At 39.4% G+C, this 18,053-nt stretch overlaps 1 protein-coding gene across 8 annotated transcripts in view; it reads left to right on the top strand.

Annotated features, from left to right (window-relative positions):
- The first annotated feature begins 8,652 nt into the window (after window positions 1-8,652).
- ST6GALNAC3 (ST6 N-acetylgalactosaminide alpha-2,6-sialyltransferase 3) overlaps window positions 8,653-18,053 on the top strand; it is a 220,182-nt gene continuing 210,781 nt past the window's right edge. For 4 of the 8 annotated variants that reach the window (XM_069023245.1, XM_069023244.1, XM_069023247.1 and 1 more), the window contains exon 1: window positions 8,653-8,779. In XM_069023245.1, the coding sequence (XP_068879346.1) occupies window positions 8,762-8,779 (18 nt within the window). In that variant the 5' untranslated portion in view covers window positions 8,653-8,761. The remainder of the gene's footprint in view (window positions 8,780-18,053) is intronic. The other 4 variants (XR_011152494.1, XM_069023249.1, XM_069023248.1 and 1 more) reach the window with 3 other exon arrangements.

Below are 18,053 nucleotides of genomic sequence, written 5' to 3'. Positions count from 1 at the left end.
TAAAACGATTGTCTTTCCAAAATGTTTTCTATTTAAAATATGTCTCTCTATGCCTATTCTTTCCTGTCCTGGATGTTGACATGCAACATTTCTTGTACTTGTGGTGCAAAGGAAACAGGTTGTTATGTGACTTGCGAACACGAATGGTATGCTCTCAATTATAAGAACAGACATAGAAAAATGAGATGCTGATAAATCATCCTCAAAATATAGGGGCAGGAAAGGTCTTTACTTGCCATGCACATAAATTTTAAAAATCTGCATTATGAACACATTTCACTTAGGTGTTCTCAAATTAGTTGGATCCAAGTTCTGATTTCTTTGCTCCTGAGATGTAGGCTGTAACTATAGAGCAATATTAATAAACTTCTCCTGGAGATGTGCAACTTGCTTCCAGTGGAAATGTAGCAAATTGAATTATGTCTGAAAAACCTGGTATTTTACACTGAGGGCCACTGTGTCCATAAAGTCTCTTACTGGCTTAGAGTGATCTATGGTAGGATTGCATTGCTCAAAAAAAGGGTTTTTTAGAAACAGTCAAACTACTAAATCTTAGTGTTTTATCACTATAGTGGATGCATCAATCTTCAACTTTCAGTTTGGGGAAGCTGTTAACAGAGGGCTTAATGACTTTTTGAAAATTAAAAAAGATCTTTGAGCAGAACATTAGGGTCACCAGAAGTCATAAATACCAAAATTACCAAATACATCACTTTTGTAATTGTCCAAGGACTACTGTATGGACTTTATCTGGACTGTTAAACAGACTTACTCTGAGTCCTTCTGTTTCTTACATTATTGGGACTCTTAAAATAATGTGGAGGCTTTAGATTGTTTGGGATTTCTCTTCTCAAAGTTTAGCATAGCAACGGCATATATTCTTTCACAATATTCTTTCTCAGCTAGAAACTGGAGATAGGGATGACTTAGGTGGTATCCTGTTCACTGACAGAGTTGGGAGATTCAGAATTCAGTATTAACCAGACTGGTGTGCTACAGGACAGGATCTTCCTTTCTTTGGCCCTAGCACCTGTCAGGGAAAGGATGTGCCTTGTACTGCAGGTCTAGAAGTGGCTGCTTTTGTGAGAGTTGGTTTCTCAGGAGTGGGAGTCCTGGATGGTTCTGGAATTTAGAAAACTTTACAGTGGTATGTGACAGGGTTGCCAGTAATGGCAGGAGATGGAATGTGCCTCTGAATTCTGGGATACAAAAATAAAAATAGTATTAAATAAGAAACCTAAGCATTCAAAATTTTAAATGCCAGTGGGATTACCTCTGCAGTCCTAATTATTTTTAATTGTTTATTATATAATATCTTAATTATTGGTCAAATTATCTTCTAAACATAGTTTTAAATTACATGATTAATAACTTGTTTTTGTTGTAATGCTTCTGACTTGTTTATGGGCTGGCCAGATGCAGGTGGAGAGCAGCTATTTAAGATTCTGTTTGCTCCACCATGCCCCAGTGTGGCTCTGTGCCACATGTCACTTGATGACAGTGAAAGCACTTCCTGAAGACAGGTTGCCTAATTTCCTAATGGACACTCTTATGCCATTCACTGTAATATGACCCCTCCACATTAAAAATTATGACTGTTTTATAGGAAAGCAAGTGAGTCACAGGGTAAAGAATTAAGGCATCCTTTTATGCTGCTGTCCAATATAGGGGGCCTAAGACTTTTTTTTTTTTGTTCAGAGCACTCAGCATTATGTATCAATTAATATAATCAAAGTGTAACTCCTATTACCTTCAATTGCAGCTGCAAGTACCCAGTGCATTGGTAAATAAGCCCTTATGGTTTCAAATTCCAAGTTCAGAAAATGAGGGAAAATAATACCAGTGCCTAGCTATTAAATCAGAGACCATTGCAGTGGATTTCTGTTAGAGACAAGTTCAGAATCCACCTCTTCAAAGGTGCTTTCAATGATTTAAGTAATCAGACTTCTGCAGCTTTTCCTTAAAACCATTTCTCAGGCACTGTATCACTTTTTCCAGTAAATGAAGCAGTGATCCTATAGGAAACAGCACATTCATGTAATGCTGATTCAAACTCATCTTTTGCAAGTTTCATCTTTTGAACTAGAAAAGGGAGGACAAATGGAAGAAAACCCCAAACTTCACTCCAATTAAAAAACAAAACAAACCCAAAACTAAACAACAACCCACAACCCCAAAACTTCCTATGGGGAAAGAATGGTGGGATCACGTTATTGAACAGTTCTGAGATCTGTATGCTCAGGCTGAATTCTTCTATTTCTTTAGTCTTTTGTTCAGTGCTGCAACTTTAATTTCAAGGTTGCTGATTGTTCCAACAAGGCAATATCCACAAGTTCTTTTAATTTATCAAACACCTTAAGTTCCCCTTATAACTGCATCTTTTTATCTTCTAGTTCACTATTACACAGCAGTGTAGACAACTGTCAAAGGCAAGACTGTTGTCAGCTGTAAACTTGAAAAAATGTTGATTAAAACAATTGCATGGGATAGATTTTGTTAAAAAATTGTGTGAGAGCTGTCAGATGTTTCAGAAGATGTAGAAGTGTTTTCCTTGAGTATGTATGTTAATAGTTTGAGATGGACTCTTCGAAGTATGGCAACATTTTGCTACTGGCAACTTTCACAGGTGAAAATATCTTAAATAACAAGGTATTTTCTTCACTTTATATCCAGTGGAGCAAAGTCTGTTGACATTAGGGCACAGCATTGCGGCTGGTTAGAGCCTCTGAAGGCTCCAAGGGGAGTGTGCATTTAACAGGGCAGTAGGGTAGCAGTCTATTTGGATTCAGAGGAGTAAAGATCATGATTCCAGACCTGTAAGCAACTTTTGCTGTTTCTCATGCTGTGGCCAGGCAAGACAGTAGATCTGCCAGGAACAAAATTTCATGGAGAGAATCTTAATGGAAGGAGTACAGTTGGATTTCAGTATAGTTTGGGTGGTTTCATAACTCAGGAATCAAGTATAGAATGATGTTTAAAAACAGGAATTGGTGTTTTTTGTGACTTTCTGACCATCTTCTGTAAGACTCCCCTATGACACTTCTAATACCAAGAAAATTTTGTTCACTTTTGTGGTTGCACAAATCAATTTCTTTTCTGCATGGCTAAACATTGTGGTCATAACTGAACAAAATATATCCAAGACAGGAAAAAAAAAAATCTGTGAAAACCTCTTTTTATTCCTAAAATTATGGTAATCATGGTAAAGATCCATTTATAGCATGCTAAAATAATGCTAATTCATATAATTTCATGAAACAAGACCATCAGTTACACTTGGTGCAAGTTTATATCCTGTTTTGTGATGGTGTGAACAGGATGTTGCTGAACAAGGTGGCTCAGATCTGACACTGCTGGGGTTGAGACCCTCTAGACATTACTTGAGAGTGGCGTAAAAAAATCCACCCTCCCCTACCCTGCACTAAAATTAATTCACTCCTGAATTAAATACATTTGTCTTTTCTGCTGTGCTTTCAAGTTTTTCCTTTCAAGTGTAAAGAAACATTAGATAAAGCCTTGGGAAGGGAGAGAGAGATGTTTGGTTGTTTTTTTTTTTTTTTTTAAAGACAAACCCTTTGGACAATGACAGTGTTTAGCCCACATAAACAGTAGCTGGCTGGATCTTTGGAGAAGGAGGCAGAGTATGTCTCTGCTTCTTTAGTGCAGGAGAAGGCATTCTCCTAAGCTGAAATGCTGCTTTTAAGTTTTGTTCCAATTTAAAGCCTTCAACGCCATGATTGAAGTTGTCGCTGGATCCTTTTCCTAAGCTCCTTTTATGTGCACAGCTGTATTCTCCAGGATAAAATCTTATTAGAGGATAAACTGACATGGCCAAACCTCAGGGTGAAACAGCATCGGTGGTTTTGTGATGTTAGCTGTATCTCATAAAAATAGTGGGAGTGTGAAGCATTGATAACAGAGCAAAGAATGTGAAAACTTTATAGTGGAGAAACCAGATGCATCCTTGACTGAAGAAGGTACAAGAAATACCTATTGACCAACCTTATTCTCTATTCAGCAAAGTTACCTGCAAATGACAGTGCATTTTCAAACACATCATTAAGCTTTTGAATGCCCTTCAGAATATTACTGGTGGGTTTTCTTCTGCTGGAGACTGCAGCAAGTTATACATTTGTTTATTGTGCTATTTTTATACCAGCAAAACATCTGGTGGCATAAGCAGACACAGCACTCTTCAGAGTTGCTTAGTCTGTTTTAATTAGAGGAAAGCTGTCTGGGATAGACACGCTTCTTCTTTAAGCATGTGGGTTTTTTTTGTTGTTTTGGGTTTTTTTTTTTTCCTGCATTTAAAAAAAAACCCATTGTCTCTGTTAAAACACACTTAAATAAAAAAGGAAAATTACAAATAACAGATGACATACACTTTTTCATTAATATAAAAAAACCCCCCAACAATCTGTAGTTCAGTGTAAACTAATCTCTGGTTAATAACAGTCTTTGAAAACAGAAACCTGAAGCTCTCAGATGAGCATGCATTGAAAATAAAATGTCAACAGTGAAAAGATTACTGATTTGTAGGGTTTGCTTTTTTCTGCTTCCAGGAGCTTCTACAGACCTTTGTGTTTTAATCTCTGAATACTCATGCATTGTTAGGTGTGGCCAACACTTGATTTTATTGGGGTTTTGTTGTTGTTCTTTTTTTTTTTTAAAAGACTGTTTAGTTGAAAGTTGGGAGGCCTTGATTTGAGTGTTTGTGTGTGTGCATTAGGAAGGGCCTGGGGGGAACACCAGAACATGCAAGGTCTGCAAGTGCTGTGTGGCTGTGCTAAATTGTTACCATGACACTGAATAATAGTGAGGTGATGAGCTGAATTTCTAATAGCAGTAACAGTGCCGAGCAACCCTTGTCTCCTGACAGTGAAAAATGCAGAAGTATTCCATGACTAAACTTTTTTTTAATGGATTTGGTTGAATAAGGTACAGAGGAATTGTGCTGAGAAGGAAGCTGGGCAGGGCAATATATACTGGCTCTTTCAGTAATGTGCACATGGCAAGCTTGCTTTAAGCTGCAAAGATATTCTGAAGAGTAACAGCAGAATGCAGGCTGTAACAAGCCCCACCTGTTCTCCTCAGCTTCTGCACTACAGAATGTAGCAGAAGTTCACCTCTAAAAATGAAGCTCTCAGGCTTGATTAAGCCTTTTTTTCTTACCTGGAAAATCAGCATCATAAAGAGTTTTAAATTAAAATTCCATGTAGCATTTGGATAACCTGATAAGATTTCCTGTTCAAATCATAACCCGTGTTTTTTTATCATCTCATCCTCTACCTCTGCCATGGCATTGGGCTGCTGGGTACCTTAAATTGTTTACTTATAGTGGTGAGTTTCCTGAGGTAAGGAAAACTTGATACAGAAGGTTGGGAAGATGCGATCTCTGGATAACAGCAGAGTGGATCTGTTACTCTGCCACTGACTCAGGTTGCACCTGAAGGGTGAAAAATGCCACCTTGTGTCACCCTTGTCTGATAAAGCTTCGTAGTGGCAGCGAGTGTAAGAACGGGTTCTTCCTTTCTGGCACATTTTCACTACATGAACCAGTGTCTGATGGCAGTGGCTAGTGAGATGATAGCTTTCAGACTTTCTCTAAGCCTGCACTTTTAAAATACAGATGTGGGACTAAAAAATTAACTTACTATTTAAGTCTGTTATCTATCTGTGAGATTTTGGCTTTGAAGTTCTTACCATAGGTGAAAGGGCAGCTTCATCAGTGACACGGTGTCCAGCCACCAAACAAACCAAATGAGCACTGTTGATGGCACAGGCTGCCCAGCAGAACTACCCACACTGGCACTACAAACTCCTGCTTGGATGCTGGGATTGCGTAGCCCTATTAATCTCTGCAAATTAAGGTTTAATTAGCCTTCTCCACAAAGGTTTGATTTCTCATGACAGAATTAGTTTCTAAGATATAGAATTGAAAAGGGCTGCTGCCCACACAACCGTATTTTCTCCAAGCTTATGTCGCCATAGGAATGTATTGGAAGGATTTGGACTAGATGGAAAACATGCAAGGTCTTTGTCCTCAGAACTAAAGGTCTTTGTCCTCAGAACTAGAAGCAGTGACTTTGTGTGGCCTGTGACAATGACTCAGACTTGAAAGGCAGATTCATAGTATCTCTGACATCCCTACCAGGCAACAACAACCATGTTAATTTTGGATGGAAAATTGCAGGCACGACTGAAATTTATGTGAGCTATGTTTGGCCTAAAGTTGATTTCAAGAGTATCATAAGTTCAGGTAAAGCACTTCATGAGACTCATGGAATGCGCTTACAAGGGCTCTTTGCTTTTATCATTTGGTGGATGCCTTTCCTCATGTAGTTTCTTTGAGGAGAAATTAGCTCAGCCTAAGGCTGGACTTTCTGTTGCTCTTTGTGGTGATCTCAGCTCAAATCACATCTTCAGTTCTGTCCCTAGGAGAAAATAGTGAAGTCTCACATCCCTCCTGAAAGAAAAAGGGAAGGATGGCTGTTGCTGATGCCTAGTAATGATGTTTAGTAAGATAAATAACCATTTATAAAAAGTCTAAAAGTTAAAGTACGCCAAATTTTGTCTGATGTGATATTTAGAATCGAAGCATGTCAGAGATGCTTAAAACAAGACAACTACCCATGCCTCTGCCTTTCCTTAAGGAATAAAATTCACTGGAAATCCCTCAAGGCTTTGGACATGTGGAAATGGTTGACCTTTTCAGGACAGTTTCTCTGCAAGTTTCATTTCTTTTATTCCTTACAGAGCTGGTAAGGTGGAGGTTGGGAAGGGGGTGGAATATTTTTCATTTGCCTCAGATGAAAACTTCTTTCATGCCCATCACACAGGTGAAAGGAAGAGTTTCAGTCCGAGGAAAACTAGATTCTTGACTGTTGGAGAGAAAAAGAGACAATTATTTTTATTTCAGGAATGAATGAATGATTTGTTTATCTTAATCACTAAGAAACAGAACTTTGCTCCAGAACTCCTTATGAATAACTAGTACTTAAAGAGACGTAAACTCCTACCCAGAATGATCTAACACTGCTTGGTGGTAGCCTCCAGTAAAAAAAACACTGTAAGTACCTCCTTTACCACCTTCTTCCACTGACTTGTGATTTAGCTATTTCCTTATGTTAGTCAACACAGTTAGAAACTTCACTAAGTTCTTTTTCATTAGTCTCCCTAACAATATTACAATTTTCAGCTCAAGAGCTTTGGCTTGTGGCTGTAATTGAACAAGGAGGCGAATTTCCAGTGGTGAGACATGCTGAGGAGTTTGCAGGACCTGTGTAAGACTACAGCACTCTGGATGCTCATGCAAAGGCCAAACACACATTGGCATCTTCTCTGGAAATGCACAGGAAGGCAGCCAAGGAGTGTGAGCCAGAGAAATCCCCCTAGGCCCTTTCTGTTCTGCTCTCAGGGAGGATTTGCCCCCGCATACAAATAAGGACAGCTAGTTCCTTTAGTTTCAACCTACTTACTGTCTTGAGGGATTGCACCTGGATAGGAGAGGCTTGCCAGGCTGGAAACAGTGTTGGTTATTGAATGTGCAGCACAGCACTAACCCGTTCTGGCTCCCACACATTGAGGGGCTCTGTGGTAAATGGTTTCATAACATGAACTGGAGGGTATTGCCGGCATGTAAACAGGTACCCTGAGTTGCTGCAGAGAGGATGAAGACATCCACTACAAGGAATTTATTAAGGGAGAGGGAGAGCTTTTGGTACTAAAGCAGCAGGAGTGAAGCAATGTGGCACAAAAGGAATACAGGGAAGGTGCCAAGTACAGAAAATGCAAAGGGTTCCAAGATGTAGTAATGAGAAGTACTGAGAAAGTGTAAAAAAGGGAGAAAGAGACTGCAGGAGAAGTGACAAATATGAAGTAAAACCTTCATGATACATTGAGTATGTTACATAAGGGAAGAATTTGAATTTGATGAGATTATGTAAAGTGAAAGATTTCTTCAACAGCTGAATTTATTCATCTGCACTTTACTGCACTTTCTTATCTTAAGAAAGTCCAAAGAAAGTTCAGAGAGTTTTTATGAGACTTGCACAAGCAAAAAACCTCACAAACCAACCCAAGCCTTCCATTCCCTGTGGTGGATGCCAGCTCTTTACACAAAAAGGCATGCACAGCACAATGCAAACACCTCTGGTGGGATATCTGGGCTGGCTGCTGATAATGATTATTTCTCACAGGGCAGCAATTTAGACAAAGGGAAGCCTGCCATCCAGCGAAAAGGGCTGAACGTAAAACAATAGTGCACTCTAACAAGCAGAGTAAGGATTTTTACAGCCCCAGTAACAGAGAGTTTGGACTTTTCTGCCCAACTGTCAGCAGCTGTCTCCTGAGAACGCCGGGAGAGCTGCACAGGGATTAATTATAAACACGCAGCTTGATTTGCGGGCATTGCAAAGCCTCTGCAAGGTACAGACTGCTGTCTGTACGTATAGTACTGCGCGAGAGCCTCCTGTAGCTTAGGAAAATACACACTGGAGCCATGAATCAAACTCAGTCATGTGACGGAGGGGAGGTGCTGGGCTGGCTCCCAGCCAGTGGCAGGAGCTGATGGGTGGAACAAACGGGGCATAAAAAGACTAATATGACTAACGGATCCTGGATGCGTGGTACCTTTATTTGGATCTACAGGAATGTAGGCTCTAGCAGTTCTGCAGCTCTACCAGCCTTTTGCCTGACACTGGAACTGCTGCTCACAAAGTAGAATCCTGCTGCTCTTTGGTAGGAAGGATAGAGAAAGAACATGGCCTGCATTTTGAAGGTAAATCTCTATCTGTTGCTTGACTGCATTGTTAGAGAGCCCCTCGCTGCTCAGAGGCATGGATTTGGTATGGTCCTATTGCATCTTCGTTGTCTTTTTGAATACTGGCTTTGTTTGGCAAATGAATATGGAGAAATTCTGCAACGTACAGCTGTGCTCTGCTTCCCTCTGCCATTCTTTCTCTCTTTCCCTGCATTGTCAGAACTGCGAGCTAGCGGGAAGAGAAGCGTGTACCGAATAATGGGAGGGGGGAGAGGGGCTCTGGTTTGTCTCAGCTGACTTCCTACGCGGAATTCCTTCAGGAGCAATAGCATTTGGGCAACAGACTTCCAGTACAAAGGACAAACCGGGTAACTTATTTTCTTTTTCTAACCATGCAGCATTTATTGCTCTTAAAGCGGCGGTCGCAGATGTCCACAGCTGTCCCGGTTGCTCCTTAAGCACACACTCCCCTGCTGAATCTGCTCCAGATCCACATGCTCCACACAATTATACTCCGTATTTCACTGCATTTTCTAATTAAGCAACCTATTTGATACCGGGTTTCCCCCCCTTCACGCTAGCAAATATAAGCATAAACTTACCGTGTGATCACATGCTTTCTCCAGCCTGCTTCCCTCACCTAAAAAGTAAAAGTATGTGGAAGCCGCATGCCATGCAGATGGAGGGAGCATCCCTAGCACGGGGATTGAATGGGAGGAGGCGGAAGTGCGGTCAGTCGGGAACAAGCGGCGTTTGTTCCCTTGCAGCGCTGTCACTCGCGGGAGTCCCTCCTGTGCCTGGCTGCAGAGGGGTCTGTTTCGGATCCATTTGTTACCTGCTCTGTTTATCTGGTCTGTTTCGGATCCTGCAACACGTCTGTTTGTTACCTGCCTTGCTGCTTTCTGTGCATACTTTGAGTAGATTTGCGCTTTGTTTCTTTTAGCAAGTAAAGCTGATTCAGTAAAACTGATCGTAAATCTGTGAATTCTTTGTTATTTGCAGTCTGATCTTCTAGCATAGAGTTGGGCATCCCAAACTTGGGGATGGCCTGTGATAGCAGTTGCTTTCAGCGTATTAACAAAGTGGATGAATTGCAAAACTTTAGAACAGCTTCTGGATAATAAACGTTTAGGTGTCTCCATGAATCCAATCCTTAGCACTGCTTTTGAGCTTTCAACTTTGAAAAAAAAACTTGTTATTTTGCTGCACTCTTTTCTTCATTCATTCATTCATTCTCAACCAGTGGGTCTGTGGTACATGGATGTGTTTTTACTTGTCTGTCTTGTAGGTTGTGGTAGCTTATGTTAATAAATATGGCAAAGTCTGCTGCAAGTGCAGAAGCGTCCCTGAACTAGCAGGTCCTGCTTGGAGCTAGAGGGTAACAAACTCCTTTAACCGGACAGCAGTAATGCAACTGAGAGTTGTGATTTGAGATGAGGAGATGTGAGCTCTGTGAATGGAGCCTGGTTTCACAAAAGATAAGCATGTGCACTCCTGTTTAAACACTCCCAAAATGACTTAGGTTGTATCTGCAAGTGATCCAGAAGACAGAATTTCTTACTTTTCAAAAATTCTGTGGGCAGATCACATGCAAAATCTTTCCTTTGGCTGTAACAGTTAAGTAAGAATCCTTTAATAAGGAAACTCCAGTGTCTCTTTCACCCTCCTAATAGTTCCCTTTGCAGTCTGGTGTTACAGCCTGCCACAAGCATGACTTAGAGTGTGAATTATAGTACAATAAACACCTTCTGTTTACCCGGGCCTGGATCTCCATTTCGTTGTTATTCTGATGGTTAAATCAATAGATTAATTGGTATTCCTTGACAGACAGCCTCCTTCCAGCTTAATTCTTAATCTTGTTAATACAGGCAGGTGCAAGGATAAAAAGTGAAACAGATATGAGAAGATTAGCACTGCCATAAGGCAAGCTGGATTTTCTCAGACAAACATCCCACAGGAGTAATTTAAATGTCTATCTCAAGATACTTACTTGTATATGAGTTTTTAACGTAATGTCTGTAGCTGCTCTGCAAGGTTTTTCCCTAATAAGGAAATGCGAAATAATGTGTATATTTTGACATGACACTAGGCTAATACCTTCCTGAAAATATAAACCTGTTAGCTACACCCTTCTTCTTTTTCTAGGGGTTGTCCTGAGCTTGTGGAAAAAAAAAAAAAAAAAAAAGAAAGAAATCTGTAGGGAGAGATTTGAAGCAGGTAGTGGCACAGTGGATAGGAAGCCAGAAGAACTGTGCATCCTTTCCACTTGAGCCCTGAGTGTCTGTGTGACTCTCCCTTGTGGCTTGCCCTCCTCTGTTCCTAGATTTGTAACCCCCTGCGAAAGATGTTGAGACTTACTGAGTATTGGAGTTTCATATGAGTGAGAGTTTAATATAAATGAGATTGGATAGAGGTGTCTGTGAAGTGTAAAGAACAGAGATAGCTGTTAATAATTAACTGGAGTTACTTAGAGTGGTTAAGAGCGCGTTAGAAGAGGTGTATCATCTTTAGATGTGAAGATCTCCTTATACTATGACTACTGCATGAAATAATCTCCATGTGTAGCCTGTGAAAAATGCTTGGGAGGAGGATTTTTCCAAAGGGTGCCTGCTGTCTCTCTGGTGTTTGTTGTGCGCTTTTCCTAGGTAAGAGTGGTGGGGCTGTTACTGATTGTGGCTCCAGAAACTTTGTCTCGTAGTCAGTAGTGGGACATTCTCAGTAAAACCAGTGAAATTATGAGGAATTTTCTTCTTGGTTAAAGAAAAGCAGAGAAAGAAGCAAGTTCTGAAGTGTGTGATGTGTTTTTATTTTCCCTGTCATGACTTTAAAAATCATGGCAAATAGCTGAGTGAAGTGTAGGCATTTCTTGGAAGCAAACAGTTGATCTTATACTGGTTACTATGGTAGCTGCATGTCACCTTGCCAGCTACCAGATTAGCAGTGATTATTAGTTATGTAGTCACTTATCCCTAATTATATTCAAGTCCCTAAGTTCCACTGTATCAGCCAGTGACTCTTGAAAATGAGGACAGATTTTACTCAATAAATCACTTCCAACTCTGCTTCTTGCGCAATTGAAAAATAATACTTCAAAGTATGTGTCATCTTATGATAAACACAACATGAATGATGACACCCTGTAAAACCATGATATCCCTCAGTGAGGACTGGACCATGATATTTTAAGGCAAAAAGGACAGGTAACTTAGTTTGCACACGCTGCACTTCGCAGGAGGTTTGTCTTACCCTTTTTCCAAACTCTTCTTTTTGAATGGAAGGTTTGAAGAGGATGATGGAGGTGGATTATGTTATCATCCCAGTACAATTTTAACTGTGTAGGCTTAATGTGGTAGAGCTTAATAAACAAAATCCATGTGTGATGGGCCTGTACAGTGAGGACTGTGCATGAAATCTACAAAGACATTTCCTTCTGGTTTGTGTGCTGTGTATTTAGTGTGCAGTGAACAACAGATTTCATGTGCCTAGGGGCTGGATGTGACCTTCTACCAACAGAGATCACAAACCTTCAGTGAAACTCTGTGGTCTAAGTAGTATTTGCATAATGTGAGGCAATGTTCTTTCTACCACAGCTGGTTGAGGGTCCTCTCAAAGTAAGCAGGTGGCCAACTAAAATCCATAGCTTCTTTAATATTTTTAAAATCTAATTTAAAGATTGAAAGAACTGTTTTGCTAAGTATAACTTACAGGTTTCAAACAAACAAAACCCTTCAGCACAGGCTTGTACTGTTTTCAGCTGTCAAAGTTGGCCATACCTGTGTGTTCATCTACAATTCTTTTACATGTTTCCTCTCCATTGTTATCTCCACTGGTTTAATTAAATTTGCAGGTTGCATTTTTCCCTTACTGCACATGGTGAACTGTTTTTGGCAGGAATTTTCTTTGAGAGTTTTTTCTGAGTGTTCAATGGCCTATGTCTGATTGGGGTCTTCAGACACTGCAGTAATACAGATAACATTACTATCTACAGGCATATGCTCCATCTGCACTTTTGAGACTAAAATAGCAAAGCTGTTCTCATTACATTAAATTTTCCACCCTGGCAAGTAGCTGTTCAGAGGAGAGAGGCAGAAGGTCTGAAAAGATCTGATCTCAGTGTTTGGATGCTTGTAATCTTGTGGATAATTAGTTATTAGTTTGGTTTTTTTTTTTTTTTTAACCTCTATGTACATGACAAAGAGTGTAGGTATTTCCTCCCAAGTTTCTATATCATCAAAAGCACATTCTCTGCTCTGTTGTGCAGGGTAGGCTATGAGTCTCACCACAATTCCATTCTCTACTAGAGATTTGCAGGATGCAAGCACTTCCATAGAGTTGACCTCTATATACTGCTTGAATCAGGTCCAGGATAATTCACATTCTGCCTTGACTGTTAAACTGACTGCAGCAATGTTTATGCATGGCATCCATCCGTTTTCCTGTGCTGAGAATTGTACTTGAATCCTGTTTGATTCTCATGCTGTGCTCCTTCTTCTGATGTGACAAGACATGGAGAGATCCTTGGAAAAGGAACACGGGTGACCTCCCCTCCATATGGGAGATGATGCTGCGCTGATGGGTCATTTTCCAGCACTGCCTGAATTTGCTGCAGGCTTGCTGTAATGTCTTAACCTGATCAACAGTTTTGTGAGCTGCAGCATTTCTCTTGTAACTGGAATCATTCCTAGGATTATGTGGTTGTATCTCTAGGGAAGGTAGGTGTAAATAAGCAAAGGTGCCTCTTAGGAGGTGTGCATAAATAAGCTGGAAAGTAGCAGGTGGATGCAACAAGGAGTTAGAGAGAAGAGTCAGGATTTCTGAGGTAGTAACCAGTTTTTTTGTGGATCACTCCATCCTTATTTGTTATGGGTTAATGTTCCCATCTTTTTTCCCCCAACCAACAAAACTGGCAAAACTCCATTTTTAATTCTTTCTACATCGGATATTTCTATTTTAAATAAAATTCTTACAATTACTCTGTTTCTAAATAAAATACTTTTTTTTTTTTTTTTTGTCATTCTACATTGTTTACCTCTAAATTGCTCCAGAGTAAATGAAGCTGCATTAATGAACCTGCCAATATGCAGGGAGGGCTAGGATTTGCCGTATCATGCTCCAGCGGTGCTTAATTACCATGTAAGATTTTATGGAGTGCAGTTCATGGAATTTCATCATGTGTTTTTTATTATGTTCACTCCTTGAAAATTTAAGGAGAATTAAATTCTGAGAAGTATAGAACCGCTTTTCACTCTCGCTTGCAATGACCTTAAACTAATCATGCTTTAAGGAGAATATATTAGCCTCCTCCCAGAAAGAGACAGTATCTAGTCAGTCTAGTCCTACAAGAGAACTTAACTTGGTTGAATGAATTTGATTTTGATGCCCATGTAGCTAAACCAAGAAAACCTCCAGTGTAAGTGAGCTTCAGCTGGTTTAAAACTGGAGCTTTGTGTCTGACTTGGTGGTGTGAAAACTAAAAGCACAAAACCAGCATGAAATTATGAAGTGTCTCATACATTCGAGTAGTTATTCGATAAAGCAGTGATGGGGAAAGGTTTTTATTTTGCAGTTCATTTTTAAACAATGAAGCATGTGTCATCCAGATGTTTTAGGCTTCCCCCTACCAGGGATACGCTGTCTTTGTGCACTGTTTGAGCAGTCTGGTCTAAGGAAAGGTGTCCTTGCCCAAACTGATTTGGCCAAATTGCCCAATCGATTCTGTGATTCTATGATTATCACGGGTATGAATCACATATTAAAGGGAATCTTCTCAAAATTCAGCCTCTTTGTAGACGTGTACGTGAGCTTTGGTGGCTTATATCTTGTTCATTTTTTTCAATTTCCTTTTTGAAGTCCTGAATGCCAGATAATTTGGCATGTCAGAGTATGACATAAACCATCATAGGAAGCAGCAAATTCCTATACTTTGACATAATGTATTGAAATTCCTTGAGATACAGGAGAGATGTGCTCTTACCTATTTCTAGTGAGATGGCAGCCAAAAGAAAAGCACACCTTGTTTTCTTGCCAAACATTCATGATTATTTAAGGGAGTGTGAAATGCAGCTTAAAAGACCCCACATTTTAGGTTTTAATCACAACTATCACAACATCTGTGTGGTTAATTAAAAAAGGCAGCGCTTTTAGCATTTTGTCTGTTCCTTTGCCATGTTTCATTCCAGCAGTATCTATGTGCCTTCCAGAAGAGTAATACTGGACATGGTGATCTTTCCAGGATTTGTTCTCTCATCTTTTTCCAGGAAAGCAGTATCTATGCAGCAGATTGACTTTACTATAAGAGGATTTTTTTTCTGTGTCTCTGGCATAAAGAGGAAAAAAAGTTTTCTGTGTATTTTTTAGGAAAGAAAGGTCGAATGCTTACACATGAAATGGAAAGTGAATTTCTTTATCTTCCTGGTGGCTAATGGATAAATATAATTTTTGGGCCAATCCCCTCCTCAGAGCAGGTTCTACCATAATATAAAGAGCTATTTTGTGCAAGAAAAATTATTGATTATAAATTTGGTTTAGATTTTTAGTTTTACTTTCAGATATTAAACAGATAATTTATTTTGTGGTTGTTATCCATGACATTTTCCCAATACTTTCTTCTGCCTATCAGCTGCTCTCCATCCATACTAGGATTCATAGCACACAGGGCTGGAAGTGTGCACACACACAACGAGTGCTGGAGGTGTGTTTTATCTTACTAGTGATTGAGACCTCTCTGAGACCTCTGACCAGGTGCTGGGAAGAATCGATCTTTGTGGAGATCTGTAACCAAGGTGGGTAAACACAGCTCCATTTATTGGATATATTCCTAGTAAATAAGGCAAAACTCTGCCTTGGGCCTGTCATCTCTTAAAGCTGAGGGAGCAGTTGCCTTGCTGTTGTCAGCCTCAAATACTCATATGGAATGAGTTGGCTGTTGCTTTGGAGGAAAAGCTGCATCTGCTGCATTTTTTGTCGTGGTTCTTGTAAATAACCTGCAGACTGATGAGATAAGAAAGGCCACTGCTTTTCCAGTGGCTTCATTGGTTTCTGTGAATGGGAACTATAAAAGGACAATGTATGACTAACATGTGTTGTGTTCCTGAATCAGTGGACAGAATAAATTATGGCTGGATGAGGTGAGAATTGCTGTGTGTCATCTCAGAAAATGTTAAATATTGAGCTGACTGTTCTCTGTACTTCCCTGCCCCTTCAGGAACATCCTATGTTTATGCAAATATTGCCTTTACACAGTCACATATCTGCTTTTGATAGCAGTCTCCCAAGTTGTATCAAGTAAGATATCCTTATACTGGTGCATTGATATGCTTTCTGGGAGCTGGACCAGTATAATATTTTTTTTAAGTCAGTCAACTAGCTAAAATTATGAGTACAAAATTTGTATAAATGGGATTTGTATTTAAAATAATGACAGTTATTTTGTTCTGATTATTTTAGCAGAAGCACCTGAAAAACATGACAGTTTTTGATTTATGTATTTGAAAGTGGATAAAATACCGTGCTGGATATTCTTTTTCATATTTACTATTGAGAAGAGCAAAGGTGAGGCAGGAACTGAACTGGAAGGGTTTAGGAGATGAGATCTTGTAAGTGATGCTGTTCAGGGGCATATGTTAAATCACCAAACATATGTTCATATGATGTAAAGGCAGTCCTGTTAAGCACTTCTTGTTTACCTGCATAGCATGTGTGACATTTAAAATTAACATGGGAGCACTACACTTGCTAATGATTAAATGAAGCAGTAGCTTCTTACGAAAGATATGTTATTCAGCAATTTGCATTAACAATAGGCAGAGGAATGCTGGCCTAGGCAGGTAGGACAGCAGGTGTGGAGCCGTTGGAAGTAATCAGAAAAAACATGTTTATTTCATGGGAACAGCAATTTGTACAGAAGATATGCGGAATGAATTATTTATAGTTCCTGTCTCTTCTAATGATGTGTTCCTTGCAGTGTTGGTTTGGTGTAGGATTAGGTATCTTAAGTCTCTTTCTTAAATTCTTTTCCTTAAAATTATATATAATCTAATACTAGGAAAAGTTTCCTAGGGCTTTGGCAAAGAGAATGTCCCCCTGAGCATGTTACAACATGAGTCCCTGTTCCATGAGGTTTGGTGATTTAATTCTAAATAGGAAAAGCTGGAAACCAAATACCAATTAATATTTTTCTTGTAAGACTCACAACCTTTTGTTAGCCATCAGCTTTTAGTTTTCTCCAAATCTATTGTTTAGCCAGTTTTAAGCATACTTATTTTCTCCGAATGATGGGCTGATGTTACATTTAAGAAATAACAGTGTGTATCTATTAACCCTTTAATACACAAAAATGTTGCTACTGACCCATTGAGGCCAGTAGAGTGCTGCTTGGTGTACTTTCAATAATTATTATTACATTATTTTATATTAGATTATAAAATTATGTGCTTGTGGTTCATGTCTGTACTCCTCAAAATTCCTATGATCTGGCCCTTCTCCGTAAGTGGAAATCACTTTATCTTTTAGATTAATTTTTTGTGTTTTGATATCTTGTGTTCTGGTGGGATGCAGTTACACCACAATAAAGTTCCTATAAAACTTGGTTTGGTTTGATTTCTCGGGGGATTAAATATTTTAATTCCAGGTTATGTGTGTCTACAGTGGGGCTTATGTGATTATTGAAATTCCTTATAGTTTTACTAAACTTTTGCACCTCAGTCCTCTGAGCCATGTGGCTACATTATTTACAAGTTACTTCATGCCAGCTGATCTGTTGTAGTTTTCCTGTGTTTACATTCAACTCTGACAACCTAGTCAGGTTAAAATCAGCTGTTAACAGAAGAGAGCTTTCTATTAATGCTTCTTATGTGGAAACAAAAAACCAAAAATTTAAAAATGGAATGGAGAATGAGACTGACTCATTCTGTGGGATCCTTGGGAGCTGTGGAATGTGTAATGTGGGGAAAAAACTAGTGGAAGACACATCTTTAGTAACTGGGGAATGGAAGTTTTGCAAAAAGAAAATCTTTTGTAACTTTTTTCCAAATGATTACAGAGAGAATTTCAGACAGCTGTCTCTCTCTGTGTCTCTATTCCTTGTCTGTCTTTTTTTTTCATTTTCTTCCACGAGATACAAAAATATTTTTACAGAAAAATTAGTTTTACCCTACTAAATGTTTTTCTTGAGAAGGGCCGTGGGAAGAGAAAATAATACTCCAAACCAGAGAGAAAAAATGCACCTTTTGGGGGCACTTTTTGAACAACATCCTTCCTTTATTGTGCATCTTCTCTCAGCCAGTGTTAAATT

The sequence above is a fragment of the Aphelocoma coerulescens genome, chromosome 8, assembly GCF_041296385.1.
Source record: "Aphelocoma coerulescens isolate FSJ_1873_10779 chromosome 8, UR_Acoe_1.0, whole genome shotgun sequence".
NCBI lineage: Eukaryota > Metazoa > Chordata > Aves > Passeriformes > Corvidae > Aphelocoma > Aphelocoma coerulescens.
Note: the sequence above shows the minus strand (reverse complement) of the source record. Positions and strands in the feature narration are given on the sequence as shown.